The sequence below is a fragment of the Microcebus murinus genome, chromosome 1 (genome assembly GCF_040939455.1).
Source record: "Microcebus murinus isolate Inina chromosome 1, M.murinus_Inina_mat1.0, whole genome shotgun sequence".
NCBI classification, from domain to species: domain Eukaryota; kingdom Metazoa; phylum Chordata; class Mammalia; order Primates; family Cheirogaleidae; genus Microcebus; species Microcebus murinus.
The window spans coordinates 155711212-155736851 of NC_134104.1; the positions used below are offsets into that span (position 1 = coordinate 155711212).

A 25640-nucleotide genomic window follows, 5' to 3' on the forward strand; every position below is an offset into this window, starting at 1 on the left:
AAATACAGGGCAGTCAGTCAAATTTGAATTTTGGATAAGCAATGAATACTTTAATATAAGCATGTCCCCAATTTTTTAGTATAGGTATGCTCCATGAACTATTTGAAACACACTTTCATACTGAAAACTTATTTGTTGTTTACCTGAAATTCAAAATTGACTAGGCATTCTGTACTTTTTTTTTTTTTGGCAACCCTACCCAAGGACTTCAGGGGCTGTTGCAGGGCATGGGAGTGGTCTTGAGGGTTGTGGTTTAGGCATTGCTTTGCAGCCAACCTGTGCAGAGGAGGGAGGAAAGCCCTGTGCCTTGGCTGAGGCTGGGAATACACTCCTTTTTCTATTTGGTTTTCAAGGGCCCCCTCCCACTTGTACTTCATCTCCAAAATCCTTGCTGATTTTTTACCCTTCTCACCTGGGAGGACAGGATTTCTCCCCTTTTAGTTCACTCATCTGCAGTATGGGAATAAACCAGTATCCATTCCAAAGATTGCAGTGAGGGTTTAGCTGGGTGAGGAGTGAGAAGTGAGCAGAGTCCCCTGCAGGGGAGAACCTCTGTGCTAGTCGTTATAATTCTCTCCGCATGAAAAGAACACGAAGGTCATACTGACTAGGGTTGGCTACTAAGATGCTTGGGATTAAAATGATAAAGGGTGTAGGCCAGAGAGGATTCACAGAAACTCATTCAGGCTAGATCTCCAGCAGTGAACAGTGGTGGCCTTGGGCTTCTTCTGGCCCAGGAAGGAGCTGGGACTCCTGACCTTATGTGGATAGTGGGACTGGGCCCTCCAATGGGAGAGCGCCGGGGTGTGGAGGTGGGCCAGGTGCTCACTCCTCACTCCAGGCAGAGGACCTGTCAGCCCCAGGTGACGGTGGTCTGACCCAATGGCCAGAACTCCCTCCCCAAGCAGGAAACTCATCCCTGTATCTCTGTCTTCTTTCTTTCCTCCAGAGTCCTGGCCTTGAGGGTCTGGGAGGCTTTTTTTTTTTAAAGAAGCTTTTTCCCAGAGGCTTTTTGAAGATATGAGATAAAGTATGTCAAAGGTCTGGCACTTGGTAGGTGCTGCAAGCATCATGCCCAATGGCTACCAGGGACCTGGGTTGCTAAGGCCTTTACCGGCAAGACACAAATGGGACTCTAAGGTTCTGGCCACCTGACTTTATAGCTACCAAGTCTTCACCCCCAGGCTGATACAGTGGATGAGAAGCATTTGAAGTGAAAATATGAACATTATTTAATAACTGATCTTCTGTAATAAACCATTTGAAAATATTTTACAAGGAATCACACACACAATATTTTACAAAGTTTCTTGACTTTTTTGTCGCTGTTGTTTTTCCGACTTCTGTACAAAATAGAACAACAACAAAAAAAGGGCAGAGAAAAGGAAATGGCCCCCAGTCCCCCAGCCCAAAGAAGGGGGCAGCCAGGTCAGGTGGGTGATGAGAAGAATACGACCCAGCTGGGGGATGGACAACTACCTGATGGGAATTGTTTTGTCTGTTTTTCTGTTTTTTAAACTTAAAATATATATTTATTTTTCTGTATATGTTTCTTTTTTATTTTTATATTCTCCATTGAGCACCTGACTACACTACAGTTACACACACGCCCCCACAGGACACAATGGTATCCAGGCTGGGCGCACATCATGGACACCCACCCTGGCACCAGCGGCGGGCATGGACCATACACACACACTGAGAAAGCGACAAGCAACATGACATTAATTAACGGAGCCATTAATTAATGCATCACCCTCCCCCCTTCTCCCAATCCATCTGAGCCCCATGGCTACATCCCCTTGCCCTCAGTTCCCCCACTGGCCCCCAAACTGGGATGCCTTCGGGGGAAATGACCAGAATGAATGGTGTGAAAAGCTGTGCCCAGGCCCCGCCTCTGTGTGCACAGTGTGTGTGTGTGTGTGTGTGTTCAGGGGAGGGACAGTTTGGCCTCCTGGGGGCAGGGAGTGTGTGTGGATGTGTGGGAGGAGAGAGGGAGTGGGCACAGGCCTGAGCATCTAAGGGCCAGATTGGGGGTGGAATGGCCCAGCCAGGAGAGACTAAGTCACCCCTGCTAAGGCAAAGGGTAATGTCTCGTGGGGGTTCCTCTGCTGAGGGGTGCAGGCAGTGGCATGTGGTCCCACTCAGGGCCAACACTAATGAGAAATGGTTATAATGAGCACCTGGAAAGGTGAGGGGCACTTGGGGGACACTGGTGGTTAGGGGTGGGACAGATTCTTTACCCCATACCCCAGCATTTGGCACTGTTTGACATTCAGTTTAGAGATGGGAGGACCAGCTGGGCTGCAGCTCAGATCAGAAGGGGCTGGTAAGCAGCAGATGGAGTGTGCAGGTGCCAACCTTTCCACCAACCCCTCGCTCTGTGTAAGGCTTTGTGTGCCCCCACCCCTACTCCACCCTATGGTGTGTGCATGTCTGTGTGTGTATGTGCCCTGTGTCTCATGTGGGTCCAGTTTCTGACCTCAGGGTTCCATGTATGTATGGGGTTGTGTCTAAATCTGTACTGTGACTGTCCTTACACCTGCTGGGCTTCGGGGGGACAGGGCTGGAGGCCTGAGAAGTGCCTATTGTGGGCTGCCCCAGGACCTCTGTCCTGCTAGGATTTAAACTGGGATTCACAGGCCTCAAACTGCCCAACTCACCTCCCTCCATTATTCTCACAGAAACCAAGTTTGGGCGGGACAGAAGAGCCAGGTTAGAGGGGTCCAGCTGAGGCAGGGTCTCCCATACATAGGGAGCCTCCGGACAGGGCAGGCAGCAGAGGCCTGGTTTGGCACCAGGACATGTGGCCTCCCTGTCTTATGCTACCTGGGTGGGCCCAGTGGGAATGAATGGTTTGGGGACACTTGAGCAGTTCAGTGGTGAAACGTGGCTTGAGTGCCAAAGACCTGTGGCGTCCTCCTTAGGCCTCCTCTTCCCCGAGGTGCAGACTCAGGGCCTGGGAGCTCAGGTCCTTCAGCGAGGGAGGGACGAGGCTCTAAGGCAGGGCGTGCGGGCGGGAGGGCGGGAGAGAGGCGAGGAGGCCGGGCGGGGCGGGCGGGGCGCTCAGAGGCGGCGAGAGGCGTGGGCGTGGACTTGAGGCTGCGGCCGGGGCGGCAGGCCCAGGAGGAGCAGCAGTTGCAGGGAGACCAGGACACCGAGCGACGGCGGGAAGGAGGCTCCGCGGCCACAGTCTGAGGTATCTTCCTGCGGGGAGAGACAGGGAGCTGGTGGGCGTCGCGGGCACAAGGCCGAGGGATGTTCAGGTCCGCCGGCCCCGCTCCTCACCGTCGCGTTGTAGTCGAAGCAGATGTGCGGGCCTCTCCGGTATCGCGGTCTCTGCACCAGCTCGCACTGCTCCGGGCCGTCCGCTGGGCATGGGTGGGGAGTCAAGGAGGCGGCGGCGGCAGCACCGAGGGGGCGCGCGGGGCGGGAGGGGGCGGGCGGCGGGGGCGCGGGGGCAGGATACAGTGCGTCTCCTTCTGTAGCAGCCGGCCAGCCTCACACTGGCTGCACAGCGGCTTCTCGGCCACCACGAAGAGAAGGTTGGTGTTGGTCAGTCTCTGCGCGTGGAACAGCCTGGAGGCAGCACAGATAGGCGGGGCGTTGGGCCTCGCCCCGCCCCTCCCGCCCGCCCACCTGGATGCCCCGCCCCCTCCGCTCCGCCCACCTGGATGCCCCGCCTCCTCCGTCCTCCCGAAGCGTCTAGCCCCGCCCAGCCCAGCCCAGCGCAAGCACCTGGAGCAGTTTCCGCAGTCGATGATGGCGTTGTAGGAGGCGTTTACCGAGCCGAAGTAGTACTGGGTCTGTTTCATGACGCAGCTGCTCTCGCGCGTCTCGGAGCTCCCCTCGGCCTCCGCGGGGTCTGAGAGGGCCCAGAGCGCCTCAGCCCCGCCCACAGGCCTCGCTCGGCCGCAAGCCCCGCCCTCCCCTTGGAGTCGTCTCTGCTCCGATTGGGGACGGGGATTTAAGGCGGGCCTCCAAAGTCCTACCTACCCGCTTGGAACCAGCTGTGGTAGATGAGGCCGTAGAGAAGCTGCTGGAACAAGGACCTGCAGGGCACGGGGCGCCGAGTGGAGTGGTCAGTAGAGGCCAGTGCCCTGTTCCATTGCTCTTTTGAACTCTTCCGGCCAGGGAGCACCTTCTCTACCCAGCCCACTCAGGACTCACCAGGCGGCAGCAGAGGTCCACCAGGCCAGGTTAAGGAAGTCCGCAATGGTGGGCTGCAGTGGAGAGAGGGGCATGGGCTGCCACTGCTGCCCCTTCGCCCTAGGTAACCCCCAGCTCTATCAAATGTCAGAGGTGGGAGCGTCATCTGTGGGCAGGTCTCCCCGTCCTTCCATCTCCCAGCCAGGCATCTCTGGGGACTCACCACAAAGACACCCCGGGGTGCAGCACCCAGGTTGCCAGGGGGCTGAGGGGCACAGGCCGCCTGATAGTCGTAGGACTCCTTGCGGGTGTAGAAGGAGTTATTGTAAAGTGCCAGCATCAGGTTTGCATCCACCTCACTGAAGAACCTGCCCACCTGGGGATGTCGGGAGGGAACCCATGGTCACAGGACTGGCAGTGCCACATCCCCAGAAGGCTCAAATCTCTCCCCCCTTCCACTCTCTTCCTGACCCTCACCTGGTCCCACTGATGGTTCTGGTTTGACAGCACCAGGAATCCCCCGTCATCAATGAGGACACAGAGTAGGTCCTGAGAGGTAGGGAAGGGAGAGGAAAATGGAGAGGGGTTCAGCCCTTGACCTACCATCCCAGGCCTGGGCAGTCCAGTGGTTCAGGGGGGGCACCACTCCCCCCAGTCCCCGTAAGGCTGTAAAGTCAGGGTGATGATGTTGAGACCCACAGGCCAAGGGATGGGCTAGGAGTTGCAGTTGGGACTAAGAAGTCTGGGAGTGGGGTAAGGTGGGGTCCAGAGTAGGTTCAGGGCACACACACCTCATTGTTAACCTCACAGTCCATCTCACAGTGGCTGCTGGGGCCGCACTGCTGGGCAGAGAATGAGGACCATAAGCCGCCCACCAGTTTTCCTCCCTCCCATCACCCTTCATACACCTGGGTCCCCAGGCCATCTGCAGCTTCCCTGGCTTCCCCATAGGTGCTGGCGTCACTCTGAGTAGGAGGCTTGGTAGGGGTCCCTGGGGACTCCAGAAAGTACCCAAATACCTTCTGAGGCTGGTCCTGGTGGGTACGGTTGCTGGCTAGCACCTTGAACTTCTCAGCCCAAGCTTCTAGGTCCAGCTTGACGCCCACCACTTTGGGGGAGAGCAAGGGGCCATCAGTGCTACCTGCCTGGCAGCACCCTGCCTACTGCCTCTTTCCCCACTTCCAACCCAGGCATTCACCTGCTGGTCTCAGTGTGCGCCCGCCTAGGCTGAGCTCCACAGCTGTGCTGACGAGGACGCCCACTGTGTCGTTCTCCAGCTCCAGTGGCCTTAACAGGGCTGGAGGTGGGATGCAGTAGTTAGGAGTTGGGGCTGGCAGCCATCCTGACCCCTCCATGCTGGGCTTTACAAACCCAGGAGCCCAACCCAGGGCTGACTCCAGTCTAAGCACCCAGCAGTGTCTGGCACAGCCTGTCCATCTCTTCACACCTGCCCCGGTCTCAGCAAGTCTCGTGTTGGAGAGGGGCCTCACAGAGCACAGCACAGCCCTGGCTGAGCACACAGGGAAGCTGAGGCTTCCCACATGCTGCTGGGCACCCTGGGTGGACACTCACTATCCTGGTGTGGGGGCTTGAAGACATAACCGTAGTTATCCAGACTGCGGCGGTAGAAGCTGGCATTGAAGGGCTCAGGGTTCTCTGTCCAGTCCTCAGCTGCCCTGGAGCACCCAAGAGAGGCAGAGGTCAGTGGGTGTGGGTGAGGGATAGTTGTGGGAGATGGTGGTCTCAGCAGGTGCAAGGAGGCCTCTGGGCAGCAGGACAGAGGCAGGGGCAGGGTGTTGGGTACTGGAGTAGGTCACTTACTTGTTGGGGAAGACTCGGGTGATGCCGCCGTCTGTGGCAGCAAACACAGCCAGCAGGCTGTACCTGGGGGCAGCAGGGAGGTGGGGTCACAGGCCTGCCTTTTGGTGGGCAGGGCCAAGGTCTCTGGGGCCATCCAAACCCCCTGCCCCCATAGTTTGGGTGGTGCCTACGTGTTGAGATCCTGGTCCCGCCACACACGCTCCACCAGCTGCTGTGTGATGCCTGTGTCCAAGATCAGATTGTGCAGAAGGAAGTTGTTGCCTGGAATAGGAGGGCAGGGGTAGAGGGGGCATCTTCTTGGAGCTCTCTGCCCACCCTCGCCCCCACCCCTAAGCTCCACCAGGAACCTTGCCCATGACCTGGCCCAGGCCCAGCCCTTGGCGTGGGTCTGCATATTTTCCACATCTGCCCGGTCTCTGGGTTCCTTGGGGCTGCCCCCTTGTTGCCTGGGCACTGCCCAGATCCAGCTGCCCTGCCAGGCACTCACACTGCTTGGAGTCTGGAGTCACTTTCTCCATGAGCTCAATGAAGTTTTTCAGGAACTCGGTGTTGTTGTCTGAGGCATTCAGGTCCTTGCAATACTCTCTGGGGGTGGGGAGGGGCAAGAAGAGTGGGTTTGGGGGGCTGGATGGGGCAGTGGGGTCAAGGCTTCCCAATAGGCCTGCCTGGCCATTCGCTGAGAAGCCCAGGTCTCGGGGAGAGGCATGTGTGTTCTTACAGGCTGCCTGGGTCTGAGCTGGAGCAGACAGGAGAATGAGGGTCTGCTTCCTCCACCCTGGCAGGTTTTCTCTCCTGGGCAGCCCTGCAGAGCCTCCTATCTCTCCTGTGGCTGGACCCAGATGGTGCACCTGGGAGGCCCCAGGAAACATCTGGTGGCCAGCTCATCCACCTGTATGCCTGACAGCATTCCCATGGGCATGAGGTGGGACTGGAGTACCAGCACTGGCTTCTGTCAGCCTGAGTCTGAGACCTCAACCCCACTCTTTCTGGGTGTGTACTTCTGGGCAACACACTCCAGCTCTCTAAGACTCACTTTCTTCATCATACCAAAGAAGGCGTGGGGAAGTCAGTGGGAACGTGGGAATTCTGGAATGCTTCACCCTCAGAGGTGGGCAGGCCAAATCCCTCACTTCCTCAAGACCCTCACTGGGTTCAGGTTCTGGGTCCAGAGAACATGGGGCCTGTGGGACATGAGGGGGCCTGCTTGCGCCATGCTCCCCACCCAGGGAGTCTTGGTGAGCAGTCCCTCTACCCTGATAGATGGAGCCACCTCCCTTGCCCAATCCCTCATTCACACACCTCTGCCACCAGTGACCCCCTCATGGTCCCATATGGCAGTAACTGTGGGAATTTAAAAAATGTGCCACTTCCCCAGGCCATGTTAGGGCTCATAGCTTGGTGAGGGCACCTGGGACTGGGTCTTAGCCCCCATTTACTCGCTGGCTCCCAGGGACTTTATGCAGTGTACAACCTGTGCCTCTGTGCTTGGAGACCAGAACTGACACACCTAGAGTGACACCCATACCACTGGGCTTGAGATACACCAAGTTACTTGCAACCTCTCCCTTACACACAACATATACATTCGCATCTGCGGGGTACTTCATTCACTCTCCCTATACACATTTATTGAGCTTTTGCAAGGCAAAGATACAGAGGTGACGAAAATGAACAGGGTCCCTGCCCTCAGCTTCCTCAGGGTCACGTGTGCTACACAGGACTTTTCATACCTTCCCACAGAGCACTCTCTAGTGCACAGGGCCCTCCCACATTTACACTCGGCCTCTCACATACATATACAATGACTCACAAGTACAAACATCCACAGAGAGAGTCACAGAGAAATTGTGGGTGCATGCACAGATGTGCACATGGACGGAGGTAGGAGTGTCCAGAGCCCCCATGTGGTGCCTGAGAGTGCCCATGGGTCCCTGTTAGCTGCATCCAGAGGCCAGGTCACAGAAAGGGCCTTAGCATCTAGGGCCCCGGCCTTCTCAGATTGGGGCCAAAGGTAGAGGGAGTGTGCACGAGGAAGTGTGTGCATGCTGAGCGTGCACTCCAGGCATGGTCCAGACCTGGGCCTACTCTGGGCCCTGACCCCTCACTTGCCAGAGCAGCTTCTCAAAGCCCCTGCAGCTCCCTTCTCCCCACCCCTCAATTGAGCCACCACACCTAGATTCAGCACTGCCGACAGGGGCTCTGGCTGGCTCAGCCCCCAGCCCCACACAAACATTGACTGACACAGGACAACGATGGGGTGCGAGGTGAGGGGATAGGAAGGATGCCACAAACCAGGGCAGCAGCTGCCCAGCAAGGGATATGCTGGGGACAGCCACCCCAGGGTGGAAAGGGCTCCTTCCTGGTTGCCTGGGAGGGTAGGGAAGGTCAGCAGACAGTCCAGAGCCCTCCTGCCCCAGGCCTGCTGGGAGCTGGGGCTGTGGGGCACTGGCCACTGCTGCCTGGTGTGGCTACATGGCCTGGGTATGCACACAGCCGCGCATACCGGGCTATGTATGGGGGCTGGGGGCGACACTGCACAGGACACAGACACACAGAGTTCCAGGCAGCAGTGCAGGAGGCAGGGCTGGGGCAGTCAGGGTGAGGGAGGACACCTCAGCAAGGCCACACGCAAGCTACCTGGGAGCAATGAAAACATGTCCTTCAGACTCAAAGCTGCTGGGGAGCAGGAACTCAAAATCTGCAACAGAAACGGGGTGGGGGGTTATCCGGCGGGGGCTGGGGAGGCTGGAGGCCAGGGGGCTCAGAGCTGTGGGGCTGGAGGGACAGGGGAGAGGGTGGCTTGAGGGAGGGGGAGACACCAGCAAAGAGGGAACCCGCCACTTCCACGTTCAGGTTCGAGCCAGAGAGAAGGGATGGGTGGGGAGGGGTGGAGGGCCTGTGTGACTACAGCATCGCAGGAGGAGGGCAGTTATAGCCAATATGTTGCCCGGGCCTGGTCCTCTGTCGGCAGTGAGTCCCTTGGCGTGGCTGTATATGCTTCCATACGGCTGTATAGCACATATACACAGACACACACACACACATATATATACACACACTGCTATATATATGCATGGTCTGGGGGAGGCGCCAGTCTCACTCTTATCACATCCATAATGGAAAAACCACATGCTGAGCTTCCTTCGCCTCCAAAGAGACTTTGAGGAAGGGAATTGGCTTGGCTGCGGATTTATCTCTCTTTGCCGCAGCTGTTTGCATTTTGGTAGGTCTTGCTTTTGTTCTGTGTCAGGCATCAACATGGCCAAACCAAGGGGGTTTCTCATGGGCACAGACAGTCCAACCAGAGACAGGTGCGGGCAGCTGGGGGTGGACCACAGTGCATTGTGGGGGTCTGGTGGTCCCCTGGGACAGGAAACTAGGCGAAGGGAGACCCTCGAAGTGCCCTGGGACTGTTTTCACAGTGTGGGAGGAGAGTCTGGAGACAGGTGTTGGGCCCTGCACAGACCTGCTTCCCTGGGCTGGGGCGCGACGGGCAGGTGGGGAAGGAGGACTGGCTCTCCACCCTTCCTAAGACCTGTCTGGACTCACAGCAGCCAGGAGGAATGCTGGGGGCTCCAGAGGGAATGGGTGTGCTGTTGAGGGGTCCATCAGTTGGGTCTATGCCCTGAACTTATAAGCTATGCCTGTGTGTGTGCGAGCATGGATACATGAGTGTGCATGTGTGTGTGACAGCCTGTGTATATGTGACTGCCTTCGTGTGGGTTTGTGAGTGAACCTAAAGATGTGGCCCTGGAGCTCCTCTGTGGCCTGTCCCTGTGCTGCTAGACTGGGCACCTTGCAGGGGTGCATCTGGGAGGTGTCCCTCTGCTCCTGATCGCTCTCACTCTGGGCACTTCATCTTCCCATCATGTCTTCATCCAGGGTCTGATCTCTCTTTTGCCCCTTGGGCTTTACTTGTATAGAAGAGAGATTTTTCTCTGTTCCCAAGTACTCCCACAATGCACTGCAAGATTCCAGACGGGGGACTTCGGGTGCTTGGAGGGGCTGGGCAGTCACTGGTTGGACTGTTCCTTTCTGATAGGACTGTGAGGCAGGGTTTGGACACAAGCCAATGGGGAAGGGGTGGAGGGGAGGGGAAGGAGGAAAAAGAAGAAGGAGGGGGAAGGAGCAGGGAGGGAGACTATGCTATGTTTGTCACTGTTACCAGGGCCCTGCATTTCTGCGGTCACTGGGGAAATGTGGGTGGGGGGATGGGAAGAAAAAGACAACTCAAGCCAGTGGGAGTAGGGCCTGTCCCCCACCCCCACTTTGCTGGACTCTGCTGGACAGGGCCCCTAGGGCTTCTTGGGAGTCCTTGCTTCCATGTCACAGGGACATCCCTTGTGGCTCTCTACACCCCATCTGCCCAGGTGCTCCCTGAGAGAGGTGGCTGTCTGTCTAGGCAGAGACCTTTGTGTGCTGTCCTCTCTCACTCCCTGGTTCTCTGTCAGGGGTTGGGGGTTCACTGCCCCACTTTCTGGAAGTCTCTCTGGCTTAGGCAGTTCAGAGTGCCAGAACCTTTTACTTCATAACCATCTTGATTTCCTCTAAGTTCCACTGCTGGCCCTTGGGGTCTAGACAGATCCCATTCCATCCCTGGCCAGGCCCACAGACCCCGTCTGCCTTTATTTCCCCAGGGGAACACCTTTTCCACACCTGCCTGCCCACCCACCTCAGGGCAGGGCTGGGCCAATGGGCCTTAGCAAAGCCTTTGGGAGCAGCAGCGGGGTGGGAGGGAGGGGGTGGTGGCAGGACAGTACTTCAGCACCTAGGCCAGTGCTCAAGATGGTCCCGTTAGCCTTGTTCTTCCAGTGGCCTGGCTGCCTGCCATATGCTGCCCCTTTGCCGCTTGGCCCTAGGGTCAGGGCGTGAGGCTTCCACACTTTTCTGTCTCCCTTTTTGGAGGGCTGTCAGCTACTGCAGCCACTGCCGGAGATCAGAGGAAGCCCTGCGTGCTGGGCCTTTCCCATAGGTGCATACAAGCCCCTCCAAGGGCTGATCTACCCTTTGCATCTCAGGCTCCCTGCTCTGTAGGGTGGGAGGTGGTGGAGAGCGTCCAGCCCTGTCCCCACTGTTGAGTTGTCTTGGAGGGACAGAGAAGGTTGTGGGGAGGCAGGGACCTTCCCAGAGGGAGTGAGGAGTACAAGGAAAGGGCCTGAGCCTCAAATCATGCCGGAGAACACCCTGTAGGCAGGGCCGGGGGCAAGGGCCACTGGCTCTAATAGAGGTTTAGGGATCATAGGAAAGGCAAGAACTAGAGGCCCCAGGGAATGCTGGCAGGGGAGCCCTGGAGAGCAGGGGTTTGGCTGGTCCTGGGCAGGGAGGGGGGCAAGCAGGGGTGTGAGGGCAGGTGGGGTGGGGAGAGGAGGGTGCACTGGTTCTGAATATACTTGCCCTTCAGTTTGCTGATTGGCACTGGGACAGTCCACCAAGAGAGAAAGCGAGGAAAACAAAAACAACACAAACACAAAAACAAACGAAAAGGGGGAGGGGAAGGGGAGGGGCACAAACAATATTTTATTCAATGGCTGTTTGAATGAAAATATTGTGTCTCATCATCATACCGAAAGGAAACTTCTTGCAAAAAACGACATGAGAGAGAAAGAGAGAGCAAGAAAACTCAAAGGAGATGAGCCCCAGTCGGCCAGGCAGGTGGGGGGCGCCCGGTGGGGCCGGAGCCCCAGCCTCCCTCCCAGTGACCTTGGGTGCTGTGGGCAGGCGGGGCCACAGGCTCTGGAGACCCAGGCCTCTCTGAAGAGGCCCAGGGTGAGCAGGGCATGCAGGGGTGAGCCACAGGCAGAGGACTGGGAGAGGGAAGGAAGGGCAGATGGGGGCAGAGAGAGAGAGAGAGAGAGAGAGAGAGAGAGAGAGGAAGGGGATGCAGGGGTGAAGGAGAGAAGGAGCAGAGGGATGCAGGGATGGGGGCCAGGGTGCACACCAGAGGGAGTGAGGAGGAGAGAGAGGGTGTGAGACCAAGGGGAGAGACTAAAGGGAAAGAGGGAAGGGAGGGTTGCAGGGGTAGGGGAGAGAGGGAGGGAAGGAGGAGGAGTGGGAGAAAGAAATAGAGGGAGTGAGCAGAAAGGAGAGGTAAGGCAGGGAGGGAGCTGGAGGAGGTGCAGGGGAGAGGAAAGAGCAGGAGGGAGAAGGGGTGAAGAGAGGAAGGAGGGCAGAGAGGCAGGAAGAGGAAAGTGAGCGACTGAGTGGGACCTGGGTAAAGGGAAGAGGGGAGGGAGGGAGAGGGACCCTGGGGGGTGGTACCACAGGGGACAGAGCTGAGCAGGGAGAAGGGTGAAGGAGATGAGGGGAGGGGGTGTCTTCCAAGAATGTAGCCCCCAGGGGTGTGTGGGGCAGGCAGGCTAAGGAGGGAAGACACGGAGTAGGAGAAATCAAAAACAGAAACCTCAACGGAAACCATGAGAGGATGGTCTGGAACCAAATCTGAGAAAAGGAGAGCATGCAGATTTCCACAGACTTTTGAAGGCCGGTGCCCCAGCCTGGGCACCTGAGGGGTGGGCAGACTGGGTGGGAGGGGCGCCTTGCCCACAAGCACAACTGGCTATGCTGCCTGGGGCCGGCCAGGGTGCGGGGCGGAGGCAGGGGTGCAGGACGCAGGCAGGGGCCGGGCCACTTACACTTGACCTGCAGGATCTGGTCGCTGAGGTTGGCTTGGAGGTAGAAGGTGCTATAGGGCGGGAGCACCAGCCCTAGGCTGGGGAGCGGAAGTGGGGAGCACAGTCACTGCTAGGGAGAGGGAGGCCACACTGGCACCCCCTCCCCATGGCCTTGGAGTTGGGCAGAGAGGCCCAAGCTGTGGCATCTCCTCCTCCCACCACCAGAGACCCCTCTCCCTGCTTAACTGTGGGAGATGCATGGCCTATGGGGCAGCCCTCCACTCCCCCAAACTCCCTGGAGGCCTCTGAACCCCCAGCCCCAAAGCAAATCCCCGCCCCACCTCCCACCCCCAGCAGCTTCCCACAACACCCCACCGCCTGGTCAGCCTCCTCTGTCTGCTTAGTGGCAAACTCACAAGGGGCAGAGCACTGTCAGTGAGCTAGCTGCTGGGGCAGGTGCTGCCGGGCAGGGTCCAGTGTCCCCAGAGACTTAGGCCATGTGAGAGCCAGCTAAAAGCAGGGCCAACACTCATATGGTGAGGGGCAGCTGTGGGCTAGTCCTGGGGTGTGAGGATGCCCCTGGCATTTCAGAATGGACAACCTGCCCCGATCCAGCCCGGCCCACAAGGGGGCCCAGCCCTGGCTGTGACCATTCTGTCCATCCTGTCTCTGTCTTGTGCTCTCAGGACCTGCTGCTTCCCCAGAAAGTAGTGAGGAGCCCTGGCATTGGCACCCCACTGGGGCAGTGGTCACAGCAGGCTGGGGTGGGAGAGGGAGAGGCCACTGGGCTCAGACTCTGGGGCTGTCCCCAACCCTCGCCCCACTCACCTGTAGTTGGTGCTCCTGATAGGCACCCAGGTGTAGTTCCGGATCACCTCGTCTATGTACCTCTGGGAGAGGAGGCTGGGTCAGGTACTTGGGCTGGCAGGCAGGGGTGGGGGTGGATAGGAGGGTGCCTACCCTGACTCCCTGGCCCCATCTCCTGCCTTCTCACCTCATCCAAGGACTTGACCAATGTTCTGATCTGCTTGTGGCCCTTGTTGCCATCGATCATGCTCCGACGGATCTGGAAGGGCCAGGGATGTGAGGGGCAGGGCCCCCACTCTGCTCTCTGTGCCTGCCCCCCATCCCTTCCCCCGCCTTCTCCTTACCTCTTCCTTGTTCTCATCCTCCAGCTCCGCATCCAGGAAGTCTAAAGTCACAGGTTCCCGGAAGTTGGTGGTCTGTGGGAGGCAGGGCAGGAAGTCAGAAGTCCCCATCTTGGAGGGTTTACTCACCCTCCAGGCCGCCCACCTGGCTCACCTGGGGCTTGAGATTGGGATGCAGCAACACATAGCCGTTCAGGTCAATGGCGAACACATAGCCGTTGGCTCCAAGCTGGGGGTAGATTGGGAGCTTAGGGTCTGGAGGACTGGGCAGGGATTCCTGGCTCTGGAGCCCTTCCCCATGCTGCCTGCCACCATGCTGAGGGGTGCTGTTTGCCTGCCTGGGCCAAGGGTCCCGACATGCCACATGGCCCTAAGCCGTCTCTCAAGCCAGGCCAGCAGGCTGGGTGCCCCACACGCACCGGCCCTTGCTAGGGCTGACTGGCTCTGTGGCTGGCACTGTGTGGTTCCAGCCTCTCTCCCTGCTCTCATGGGGCTGTCAGCCAGCCTGACCTCTCCGCCTCTACTGGCCCCACAGGGCTGCTGCTCTTGTACCACTGTGTCCGACTGCTGCCTCTGATTTGTGCCTCTCCTTATCCGCAGTTAGCACAGCACACGGGGTGAGCAGAGCCGTGGGAATCCCGAAGGCCTGGGCTGCCCTTGCAGGCAGACTAGGAGGTGGGGTAGGAGTAGGGGCTGGGCCCCAGCCCTCACCTCTCTCAGGCAGTTTTCTCACCGTGTCCGGAGGCCAGTGGCACAGCCCCTGCCCTCTCAGGCCCAAGCAGGGCTTCAGGGCACTCAGGCTTAATGACACTGTCACAAGTGCCCCGCCTCTCCCCGCTTTCACAGGCGAGACCCCAACTCAACCACAGGCCCTGGGCCAGCCACACTGCGACCTTGCCCTTCTCCTGGTTGATTCTGTTTTTCACCTCCAGGCCTTTGCCCAGAGTCCCCTCTGCCTCCCGTGTACGCCTTCCCCTCCTTTCTGCCCAGGGCACTGCCTACGCACACAGGCCAAGTCAGGCCGGCCGCCTGCTACCGTAAGGCCGCCAGCTAACAATGGTTTTTGTTTTTAAATGGCTGGAAAACATCAAAGGAAGAATTATATTTCGTGACATGTGGAAATTATCTGAAATTCAAATATCAGTATCCACAAATAAAATTGTATTGGAACATAGCCATGCCCATTTATGTATGTTTTGTCTGTGGCTGCTTTCACAATACAGCAGCAGAATTGAGCATGAGATGTGTATTTAGGCTGGCAAAGCCCAAAATATTCAGTCTGGCTCTTTACAGAAAGTTTGCTTGCCCAAGGTCACCTCCTGGGGAACCCTTCCCTGAGTCCCTGAACTTAGAGGTCTCCATGGAGGTGCTGTAATCCCCAGCAGCCAGCCCGGCTCATGTCCATGTGGGGGGCAGAGCAGGGCAATGGGCAGGTGGACACTTACTGTGTAGTTGGGAGTCAGTCTCTTGATGTCATTCAGAGCCACATCGATGCCCATCACGCCCAGGATCAGCTGGTTCTGGGAGGCAGAGGTATGGGGGTCTGTAATAGACTCAATTCCAAGGGGACTTTCTGCCCAGCTGCCACACCCAAGGCCTCAAGCTGCTCTCACAGGTGGTTTGCAGGCCTGCCCCTCCCTCCTCTATCTCCAGACGTGCCCAGGTCACGCCCAACCCTGCCCCAGCAGGGGACCTCACCTTCTTTTCCCCAGGGCCATCCTGTGTCAGGTTGAAAACAGGGAGGGTCCCTGTTACCACCAATCCCAGCCCCTAAAGGAGAGGAGGATGATGGGGTCTTCTGTGGCTGGCCCTGCCACCACTCCAAGTGTTCAGAGCAGGGGCCACCTCTCTTTCACTTCTGCTTGGTTTACCCCAAAAGGAGGTCCTCAGGGGTCTTGACCCTGTGGGCACATCCCTGGGGAAGGTTGCCAGCCCCACCCCTTCCTCGCCCAGGGGCCTTACCAGTGCATCCTCATATACGTTGGTCCACTGCACCTGCTTGGCCTCCTTGCCCGCCAGCACCATGGGCCTGCCCAACACGTCTAGATATTCCTGGGGGGGGCGGGGAGGAGGCGCGACAGGGGTCCTGAGCATCTCCCTTTGCGCTCTTCCCCTTCTGCCTCCTGTGCGTAGGGACTGTGTCCCCAGCAGCCACCAGGGGGCACCCTCGGCCCACAGCAGCCCACTGCACACAGCGTCCCCGCAGGGAGGCGAGGGGCTGGGAGGAGGCAACCCCAGTCTCACCTGCGTGTTGATGCGGATGGCTCCGATAGAAGGGATCTCAAAATAGTAACCTGTGAAGGAAGGGGAGGCAGCGATGGGCCTGGCTGGCACTGCGGGACCCATAGCCCTGACTTGCCCCTCAGGCGCTCTCTTTGGTGGCACTCCCCCAACCTCATATCCCTTTAGTGCCCCTGCCATTGCGCTGTCAGTGGGACCAACACCAGGGCAAGGGAGTGAGCGTAGGGGTGTACGGAAGCAGAGCAGGCGGCAGGAGCCAGAGGCCTACAGTCCCTCATGGCAGTGAAATTTAGAGTCCACCCAGCAGCCAGGCCCAGCTGCGGGGAGAGACAGACTGATCAGCAAACAGACGCAGGAGCAGACAAGAGATGGCCGGACAGTGGACAGACAGATGGGCAGAAAGATGCTGAGTCAGATGGACACGTTAGACAGCCCACCAGACAGAAAGAGCGATGGACAGCCACCTGTATGAAAAGATGCACTGTCTGTCCATGGCGGTGAACAAACGGCTGGACAACAAACCCAATGGAGAGCAGGACATGGCAGGCAGGCCCCCTGGCAGTGATGTCAGGCCAGGTACCTTTGTTGGCGCAGGCCATCCACTGCAGGGGTGTGACATCGTAGTTATGCTGCCCCACGGAGAAAGTGAACACGCGCACCTGGGGGAGGGGACTTGAGGTTACTGCTGTGGCCACCAGGGGACGGCCCTCCCCTGTCCTGGGCCCAGGTCAGGGCAGCCCTGCCTGGGCTGAGCCTCACCGTCCGGTTGGGCCAGTTGTACTTCTCAAAAACATCCTGCACGCGGTCCTCGCCGCCATCCGTGAACATCATGATCATCTTATTGCAGTTGGCCCGAGTGATGTTGGACTGGGCGGGTGAGCGTGGAGTCAGCCGGCTCTCAGCCCCTCCCTGGTCCAGGGGACGGGCCACCCTCCCCCTGGTGGGCCTGGCCCTCTGGCCTTCCTCCCCCACAGCAGATGGTGCTACCTGTCCAAGCTGCCTACTAACAAGGCCATCCGTCTTGATTTCCCGGGTGTCACCGAGCCCGGGCCCTTGCCCACCCCAGCTTCCCGTTTGTCCACCCAGGGGGCTCACGTTCTGCAGCTGGTCAAAGGCATACTCAAAGCCGGCCTTGTAGCCTGTGGTGCCCTTGGCCACCATGCCCTGCACAGCTTCCTTGAACACCTTCTTGTTACGCACATTGGCCTGTACCAGGTGTGTGAAGCATGACACAGGCTGCGCCTTCTCGTTGAACTGAGGGAACAGTGGGGTGGCGGAGGGGGGTGAGTGGCCTCAGGCTGGCCTGGGCAGGCAGCTGTTGCACGGGCTGGCAGTGGTCACAGGAGCAGGGCAGGTGAGGGTGACCAATTCCCTGCCTGCCCTGGCACTCACCGAGGCCACGTTCACATAGTCGTCATCAGAGAGCGTGTCTAGCATCTCGCAGACGGACGTCTTCATCAGCTTCAGGGTCAGGCCACTTACACTGCCGCTCCTGGAGAGGTCAGGCAAGGGCCGTGGAGGCCTCAGGTGTTCTCCTGCCCTTCCCACACGACATTCCTGGGCCAGAGTCTAGCCCCTTGCCCCCCACTCCCACCCCACCCGCCTGCCTGCATGCTCACTCACACATCCACGATGATGACCATGTCCTTGGGTGACGAGGCCCCCTGGATATACCTGCCCAGGAGAAGCCTCAGTTAGGGCCAGCCCCACTGGGACCTTGTGGGCCCTTCCTTCCTCACCCACATATCCATTCAGCACGTTTCTGTTGAGCATTCACTGCTGGGCCAGACAGGGTTCTAGGTACCAGGATACCATGTTTATTAAAATAGACACAGTCCCTGCCCATGACATGAGTGATCTGACCCCTCAGCAAGTAAGGCAATCCAGACAGGGGCAGGAGGCATACTGTGGCTTGTTGTGCCCCCTGCCTCAGTTGAGGCCCCAAGGGCAGAGTCCAGCTGTGTATGAGAAGCACAGGTGGAAGGGAAGGAAAGTTGCAGGATACTTGGGAGGGCAGAGCAGAGGGCAGGGGCGTGGAGGGCTCAGATGGCCGGGGCAGGGGCTGGCCGGCCCTATAGAAGCTACATCCACCCTTAGGAACCCCTATGGGTCCAATCTCTCAGTCCTGAGGGGGCGGGGGTGCCGGGCAGTGGACTGGGGGCAGAGGCAGCTGGGAGGCCTGCCTGGGTGATGGGATCCATTTTCCAGTGGCAACGATGTGTGAAATGAAAATTGGATAGAGCTGGCTGCACCCTGCTCGGAGGCCTGGATATTGGGAGGGAGGGGAACGGGCAGGAGAGGTGGGGAGATGGGGGGGTTTTCCTGCCTAGCCCCTCCTTGCTTTCTCACCAGGGTCTCCTTCGGACGTCATATAGGTCGATCTTCTTGGGGGCTCGCCACGGGGCGGCTGTGGTAAGAGAGAAGGTAAAAGGGACTGGCAGGGATGGGCCCGATCCGGGTAGGCAGGCCTTGCAGGGTGGCCATCCCACACAAGCACTCCAGGATGGGTGGGCTGGGGGATGGAGGAAGGTGGGGTGCTGGGTAGATAGGGGAGAAGGGCTGCCACCTACCTGGATAGTAGCGGGTGACTCCTGTGGCACTGCCAAAGACCTGCCACAGCAGCGTGGGATCTTGCCTGCGATTTTCGATGAACACGTTCTCCAGGGCTTCTGTCCAGTTGAGCTCATTGAGGATGACAGTGGCTGTGGGGAAGGAGGAAGCTGGGGTGGGAAGCGCCTGGGTTGTCCCCTGCTGAACCCACCACCACAACACTCACGCCTGCGACCCCCCGCCCCCACTTAGAATGCCTCACCTGCTCTCTGCCTAGCCACACTCCCTATAGCGCCAGGCCCAGCTGGGGCTGCACCAGCTCCTTCAGAAAGACTTCCTGGTCTTCACCCCCCGCCCCCCACATTGTTGAAGGAACAGCTCGGCCTGCCCCTCAGCCAGGCCCTGCAGGAGCAGGCAGGGCAGCTGTGGCCCGTGGCCCCTGGGGGCTGCCCAGGTGGCTGTGACCTGTGAGCTGGGGCCCCGCATCCAGCATGCTTCTTGGAGCTAGCAGCTGGTCCCGCGGGAGCTCACCCACTCAGCATGCACTCCAGGCTGCAGCCACAAGAAAGCAATTAAGGGCCCGCTGATGGGGCTGGAATTATTCAGCTATTAAGGTACCTGATAAGCTGGAAGCCACTCAGCTCCATGATTAATCAACTGGGGCCAGGAGCAGGCAGGGGTGGGGGCAGGGGCTCTTAGAGGGCAGGGGCAGTGCCATTATCCTGCTCCAGCACAGCACTCGCACACACATGCTGCACCCCTAACAGGTAGACCTGCCTCTAACCTCTGTGTTTCCAGCCAGATATGTGATTCCCTCATTCCCAAACCCACCTGCCCAGTAACCCAACTTCTGCCGTGGGCACAAGTGCACGCACTCATATCTACACTCCACTCTGCACCTAGAGAGGACACTAGTGAGTCCTGCTCACAACTCCCTACCCTCAGTCACCACCACCCTCCTTTCCTCCCACCCAGTGGTTGCACAGGCATGACCCCATGACCGGGCCTGTCCCTACACACATTCACGGAGCAAGGCTCCTCTCAGATGTACGACTCCATCCTGTGGACCCTTCAGCTGGGCAGAGACTCAGGATGGCTTGAGCAGTACCCCTGACTCCCACTCAGAGCAGCCTGAAATATGCCCGGTGTGTGTGGGGCACATGTTCTCATGTGTGCAGTGTATCTGTCCCTGGACACTCAGAAAAAACAGCAGGAGTGGGACACCTGCTTCTGCCAGGCCTCTGTCCCTTCCCCGCCCACAGGGCCATGACTTCTTCCCTCCAGTTTCCTCTACCCACCGCCCAGGAGGAGTTCTGCCACCATCACTCCCCTGTAGGCATCCCTATCAAAGATCGCCCAAGTGAGGACAGAGAGCGCCTTCCAGAGGCTGAAAGAGAGCTCTGCCTCAGGCCTGGGGGTGCTGGCACACTCTGGGGCCCTCTCCCCTCGGCCCTGCCCTCCAGTGTGGGGCTTTGTCTGGTGCTAATACCACCCCATCTCTGATCTCTTTCCCTCTCTCTGTTCCTGTGGCTTCCCTTAACTGACCATAATGTGAAAACAAAACACATTTCTAGCATTGGCTCTGCTTATTGAACAGTATGTTACGGTCCTGTTCCTAATTTAGAAACTTAGTGAGTTGAACAATTTCTATTTTTCTCTTTAAGAAAAAATAAAGTTAGGCCCTCAAATGTTTCACTGTCTGCCCTGGGAGGATCTGCCTGGCAGGTCCCACCCCTCACTCAGCCTCAGTTTTCCATCTGCACAGGGACAGGCTTGAGCGGACTGTCCTGGAAGCCCCTTTGCCTGCAGAGGGGTGTCTCTGGCTCAGGTCAAGAGTCAAGAGGAGACCCCTGATCTGAGCCAGCTGTCCCTGCAGCGATCCACGCCCACAGGCACACACGCATTCACTGCAAGACACACTTGTGCAAACAGCCTTCCACCCTCTTGCAAAGGGCTTGCTACCCAGCCCCGTGCACACACGCCCACACCCATGTGCACATACTCTCAGATCACGCTGAGCTGGGAAAGGGGATCATGCCCCCTCAGGCAGGCGATTACAGATTTAATTAAAAGTGACACAGTAAATAAAAAACATATAAAATGTAATTTGTGTGGGTAGCGAGGGGTGACTGGAGAGGGTGGTGTGGCTCCTGTTTTAATTAGCGTGCCTGCCTGTGATAGTGCCCCTCGACTGGCTCGGGCAGGTGGCCTACGGGCAGCCCGTGGGGGCGCAGGGGGAGCACCCTCCCCACCCCTGCCTAGGCTGCCCAGAAAGCCTAGCTGACCCTGAGGATGGAGAGGTCCTCCCTGTATGCTGGAGCCTGTGTGGTGGCCCAGTGGGCCCTTGGATTCTGAGGTACCCTATAAGTGCCCATAGAATTGTGTTAGAAACAACAGGCCTCAGTGCCTTAAATCCTGTTGCTAGAGCTCCCCGTCCAGTGTTTGACTCCTGGCCTCCTCCCCCTGTACCTCCCAAGATCTTCAGGAAGTTCTTCCTCAGATCTGACTCAAATCCTTCTAGTTATAGTGGCCCGTTTCCCCATTGACCAAAGCTGCCTAGAGCTTAGAATCTCAACCACCCTTATCCCAATCCGCCTTTCCCACATCCCCAGCTCCCCACCCCCTTGGCTCTGTGCCAAGGAGAAGGAGGCCTGTGTAAAATGGTGGTGTCCATGAGTGAGGAGTGACGCCCTCTCCCCCAGCCCCTGTGTCCACCTGATGTGTGGCAGCTTCTCAACCACTCCTTTATGGGGCCAGGGAATGGGGGAGGATGTGAGGAGCTGCTTCGTGGGCAAATGGGGACTTGGCCCAGCATGTGGGGAACGGTGTGTGGGTGCCTGCATTTGTGTGGGCATGTGTGGACACACGGGCAGGAGACCATGCGTGCGTGGGGATGAGAGGCTCAGTGTTCTGTAACCCGATGTACCCCGCTGAGAGTTAGTGTGAGGCTCTGCCTGTGAGTGGCTTGATGTCTGCACGTGGGCGAGTATGAGAGGTGAGTGTGGGGCTGGAGTCAGCACTGGCCTTCTGTCCCCAGGGACCTGGGCATGCCCTGGCAGTGGAATGGCCCCCGTGGCAGGTGGGGAGGGCTGTCCCGATCCCTCTGCACACTCACAGCCTTTGTAGATGTCCGTGGGGATCTGCACAGCCGTGTATGAATAGTTGACCTTGTTCTTGAAGTTTGGGTCCTCGATGAAGTCCAGCGTTAGGGTGCTGGCCTTAGACCCCCTTTCCACATCCTCACTTTCAGGGTCGTCCTGCAGAAAGGCCCCCCGCCCAAGCAGTGTCAGGACTAGATAAAAGTGAGTGGGGTTGGGCAGGCCTGTGAGCAGGGCAGGGAGGGCCAGAGTCCAGAAGATGGCGGCATCTCGAAAAAAGAGACTACTGTGGTCAGAGACATAGATGGAGAGACATGCGGTATGGACCCCTCACCCGAGAGGCAAGGACTGCCACCCTGCCCACCCTACTCACCATTCCCACATTTGCTAAACCCAAATTCTAAAACCAAAACCAAATTAACCCCTTCCCTACACCTTGAAAACCAATTAGTGAAGGAGGCAAATCTTGGGAGCCAGTTAGAAGGAACAGGCTCCAGACTTCTGCTTACAAGGACATGCCTTTTGTGATCACAGGAGGCCCTGGCAGCCTCTCCTAGGAGCTCTGTGCCCCCACACCCGCTCTCGGCCCCACCCCTCCCCCCCTCTGCAGCAGGGCAGCTCTAGATTCTGAGCTGGGGGTGCTAAGCTGAGGAGAGCTGGGCTGGGTGGGGGCTAGTGCTGAGACCTGCTGACCTCCAGAGGGAGGGACTGCAGCGCCTGCTAACAGCAGGACTGTAGGGGCCCCTGCTGATTTTCTAAAATGAGCCGCAGCCGCCTGACAGGTGCCAATTATGGCATCTTGCGGCCAGGCAGGCTGGGCATGCGCTGAGCACCCCCGCCTACCACCGCAGGCTGGCAGGAGTGGGTCTGTGACTACAGTGCTGATGCCGCAGCCAGGGCTGGGGGCAGGGAGGCTTGGGTGCAGGTGTGCCAGGGGGAGGGAAGCTGGTGGTAGAGAGTGAAGGCAAAGAGGAAAAGCCAGACTGGGGCAGCAAGGGAGAGATGAAAAGCGAGCAGAGATGGTGCGGAGCAGAGCTGGGGGCTTCCTGCCCTAGTACAGTAGTCCCTAACCTTTTTGGCACCAGAGGCCAGTTTTATGGAAGACAATTTCCATAGACTGGGGAAGGGGGGGTTGGGTGTTATGGGAGGGGGGCGTGGTGCGGAGCTCAGGTGGTTATGCATGGCCAGGCCACAGACAGGTAACGGATCACCTGGGTTGGGGACCAAAGCCCTAGTAGGAGGGAGCATATGCTGCCGCTGAGTCCTCCATGCGCTCTTGCACTGCCCCTCAAGGATACTGTGACCACCTTCAGCCCAGGCTTAGCTCATTTCCTCTCTGCTGTGGGCCTCACGTGACACTGACCCGCTACCTGCTGGGTCCTGGGCGTGCCCTTCCCCTGTGTTCCTGCCTGTAGGTATCTGCCCAGGCTGGGTCCCGTCTAGGGAAAGTGTGACTGTGCCAGCCAGACAAGCTCTCCACGCCCGATGGGCACGGCTCTGAAGGGCCTGCAGCAAGCCCCTATCCATCTCCCTTGGGGTGGACTTGGCACAGCAGGATCCAAGCCGTCTGCTGCCCTCCCATTGCCCCCTCTGGCACATGCGAGGAGGACCCTCAGGAGCCCCTGAGTGCTGGACAGAGCCAGCGCAGGCATCCGCTGAGCATGGAGGCCGGAGCGGGGAGCGGCTGCCCGTGAGGCGTGGGCTACTCACGTTCCGCTCAGAGGAGGGGGAGGCGCAGGAGAAGAAAGCCCCCGAAATGTCAGCAGCAGATGAAGGGCGCTAGAAAATTTAATCTCCCAACTTTCCCAACTAATGTGACATTTGGATTCCGTTCTGATAAGCTATCAGCTGGCGAACTTTTCCTTCCTTCTCTTTCCCCCACCCCCACCTTCTGGCTGGTAATTTAAAAGTAAATGGTCTAGAAAGATCTCTAACTGTACCTCTGGCAAAGATTAAAAAAACAAAACAACACAACATGCAGGGGAGTCGGCAAATGCGTGGGTGCTGTTATTTATACCGGGCCAGGCCAGGCTGGGCTTGTGGCCTAAACGACTAGCCCAGCCTGGCCCGGAGTGAATCTCCCTTGCTGGGCAGTCCCTAGCCCCCGAGCAGATGTCCAGGGGGCTGAGGGCAGGGAGTCAATGATTTAGAGCCAGGGGTTGGAGTCCGGGATGTAGTTGAAGGCTGCTGGGGGCAGGAGGTTCAGAGTGTCCTGGTAGGGGGCTGGGCACCAGGCTGGCCAAGGAGCCCCTCAGTGTCACCCCTGAGCCCTGGGGCTTTGTATGGTGGGCAACCGCAGTCTCCTGGTTTATATTTAATGCACTGATTGCTAAAATTATAGCCCGCTGCCAAGGGGGGTAAGGAATTAGATTCAGGGTCTAATTAAAGGTTCGCTCTTCATTTGAATTTCAGATTCCAGCTTTAATTTTAGCAACTTCTCTGGGAGCCATGGAGCTCAGCCAAGGGGAAGCACACCTGCCTGAGCCCACCCCTCCTTCTCAGGCCCTCTGCCCTCCCCCAGGCTCTCCCAGGCCAGCCTGCAGTCCGCATGGGGATCCTTTCCAGCCTTCCCATCTCCTGCTCACCCCAGGAACCTCCCACCCCCACCCGAGGGCCATGGGCTGGGAGACGAAGACTGGATCTTGGGTCTTCTGCACCAGCCAGGAGTAGGACCCCAGAGACTGTGCTGCTGTGACAACTCTTTATAGAGGGGACAGTCATGTCTAACTACGTTTGCCTTGAAGTCAGGCAGAGGGACTTGGGCCTTGACAAGTTCACCAAACACTGTCTACTCCAAGTGCCCTACAGCCTCAGACACTGTTGTCTTCTCTGTAGCTACCTCCCCCACAAATGGCTGTACATCTTTCATATGAGTTCTCTGGTGATGGGGACCTCACTACCTCACAGGGCAGCCCGAGCAGACTGGAGCCAGTGAGTGACATGGAGGCAAAAGAGCAGCATGGCCTTGGGCTCTCTGGTCAGTCTGAGTGCCACCACTTCTGAGGTAGGTGACTCCAGCTGAGCTCAGGGCCAAGCTCCCATCATGGGGTCAGGCTGTGGGTATTCTGCATAGGGGAGGGAGCCTGCACTGACTTGGAAATGCACCTGATGTCACCGCAACCTGCTCGCACCTGCCCACCTCCAAGAAGCTCTCCCCAGCTGCCCCCCTGCCCCCTACTCTCATCACACTCCAAGGGTCCCTCTCAATGCTGGGACCTGAACTGCCCTGCCGGGGGAGGTCCAAGTGCCGGACTAGTCTGCCCCACTGCAGTGAAGCCCAGCCCATTAGTGGCCACAGAGACAGCACTAGCGGGGTTAGGACCTCTAGGTAGTTGTGGGAAGTGGAAGGTGGGGCCTGTGTCACCACTGCTTTCCAGGGTTGAGCTCAGACTGCCTAGTTCTGAGTCCTAACAAACATTTGATAGACATTAAACACCACGGCCCAGTGCAGGGGTGTGGCCCTGGCCACTCCCCCCACCGCAGCAAAGGTGGGGCACTCACCAGCTCGGCGTCAGCCTTGGCATCATAGTACAGGATGTCTTCCTCCTAGGGGGAAGAGAGGCCTCAGCACTCACAGCTCAGGGACCTCTGAGAGCAGACAGGGCCCCAGCTCCAGGGCTTGGGTTGGGCCCTTCAGACTCCTCTGGGGCACAGACTGCCCCTCCCCCATACAGAGCCACCTTCCTAGAAGGGCTGGATGAGTCAGTGCTGGGCATGCCCTGCCCCCACCTCCAGCCAGGCATCCTCAGGGCCCCTCAGGGCTCCAAGAGGGTGCGGTACCCCTGGGTCAGGATCCCCTGGGGGTCCCTGCACTGCAGCCCCGCTGGAGGCAGGGTCAGAGGCAGCGTGTCTGCAGAGAGGCTGGCAGAGGCGGTACTGCGGAGTGAGGAAGATGGAAAAATAGAGCCAACTCTGGGCAAGAGTGAAATAATGACTTGCCGCCGCATCTTCCAATTTCTTCTATTAAAAAGCCTACTCATTACGGTCATGTACTTATTAATTATCTGTGATTTGTTGTGAAA

At 58.3% G+C, this 25640-nt stretch overlaps 1 protein-coding gene and 1 long non-coding RNA gene across 3 annotated transcripts in view; one reads left to right on the plus strand and one right to left on the minus strand.

The window, feature by feature from the left end:
- Positions 1-1214: 1214 nt before the first annotated feature.
- CACNA2D2 (calcium voltage-gated channel auxiliary subunit alpha2delta 2) overlaps positions 1215-25640 on the minus strand; it is a 135460-nt gene continuing 111034 nt past the window's right edge. The window contains exons 5-38 of one of the 2 annotated variants that reach the window (XM_012771383.3): positions 25120-25164; positions 21636-21777; positions 18541-18672; positions 18320-18377; positions 17594-17644; positions 17363-17462; positions 17066-17224; positions 16730-16837; positions 16551-16629; positions 15974-16023; positions 15692-15781; positions 15428-15499; positions 15175-15249; positions 13884-13958; positions 13733-13804; positions 13576-13647; positions 13410-13471; positions 12603-12679; positions 8608-8668; positions 6458-6555; positions 6141-6231; positions 5971-6033; positions 5722-5825; positions 5348-5446; positions 5169-5257; positions 4941-4988; positions 4627-4698; positions 4373-4525; positions 4171-4223; positions 3997-4052; positions 3739-3865; positions 3470-3579; positions 3289-3371; positions 1215-3207 (exon numbers count right to left, since the gene is read on the minus strand). In XM_012771383.3, the coding sequence (XP_012626837.1) occupies positions 3067-3207; positions 3289-3371; positions 3470-3579; positions 3739-3865; positions 3997-4052; positions 4171-4223; positions 4373-4525; positions 4627-4698; positions 4941-4988; positions 5169-5257; positions 5348-5446; positions 5722-5825; positions 5971-6033; positions 6141-6231; positions 6458-6555; positions 8608-8668; positions 12603-12679; positions 13410-13471; positions 13576-13647; positions 13733-13804; positions 13884-13958; positions 15175-15249; positions 15428-15499; positions 15692-15781; positions 15974-16023; positions 16551-16629; positions 16730-16837; positions 17066-17224; positions 17363-17462; positions 17594-17644; positions 18320-18377; positions 18541-18672; positions 21636-21777; positions 25120-25164 (2967 nt within the window). In that variant the 3' untranslated portion in view covers positions 1215-3066. Of the gene's footprint in view, positions 3208-3288; positions 3372-3469; positions 3580-3738; positions 3866-3996; positions 4053-4170; positions 4224-4372; positions 4526-4626; positions 4699-4940; positions 4992-5168; positions 5258-5347; positions 5447-5721; positions 5826-5970; positions 6034-6140; positions 6232-6457; positions 6556-8607; positions 8669-12602; positions 12680-13409; positions 13472-13575; positions 13648-13732; positions 13805-13883; positions 13959-15174; positions 15250-15427; positions 15500-15691; positions 15782-15973; positions 16024-16550; positions 16630-16729; positions 16838-17065; positions 17225-17362; positions 17463-17593; positions 17645-18319; positions 18378-18540; positions 18673-21635; positions 21778-25119; positions 25165-25640 lie in introns of both variants that reach the window. The other variant, XM_012771382.3, reaches the window with a different exon arrangement.
- Positions 3115-25602, plus strand: LOC142873721 (uncharacterized). The gene is made up of 3 exons (XR_012921672.1): positions 3115-3199; positions 18323-18394; positions 24031-25602. It is a non-coding gene; the product is annotated as an uncharacterized LOC142873721 (long non-coding RNA).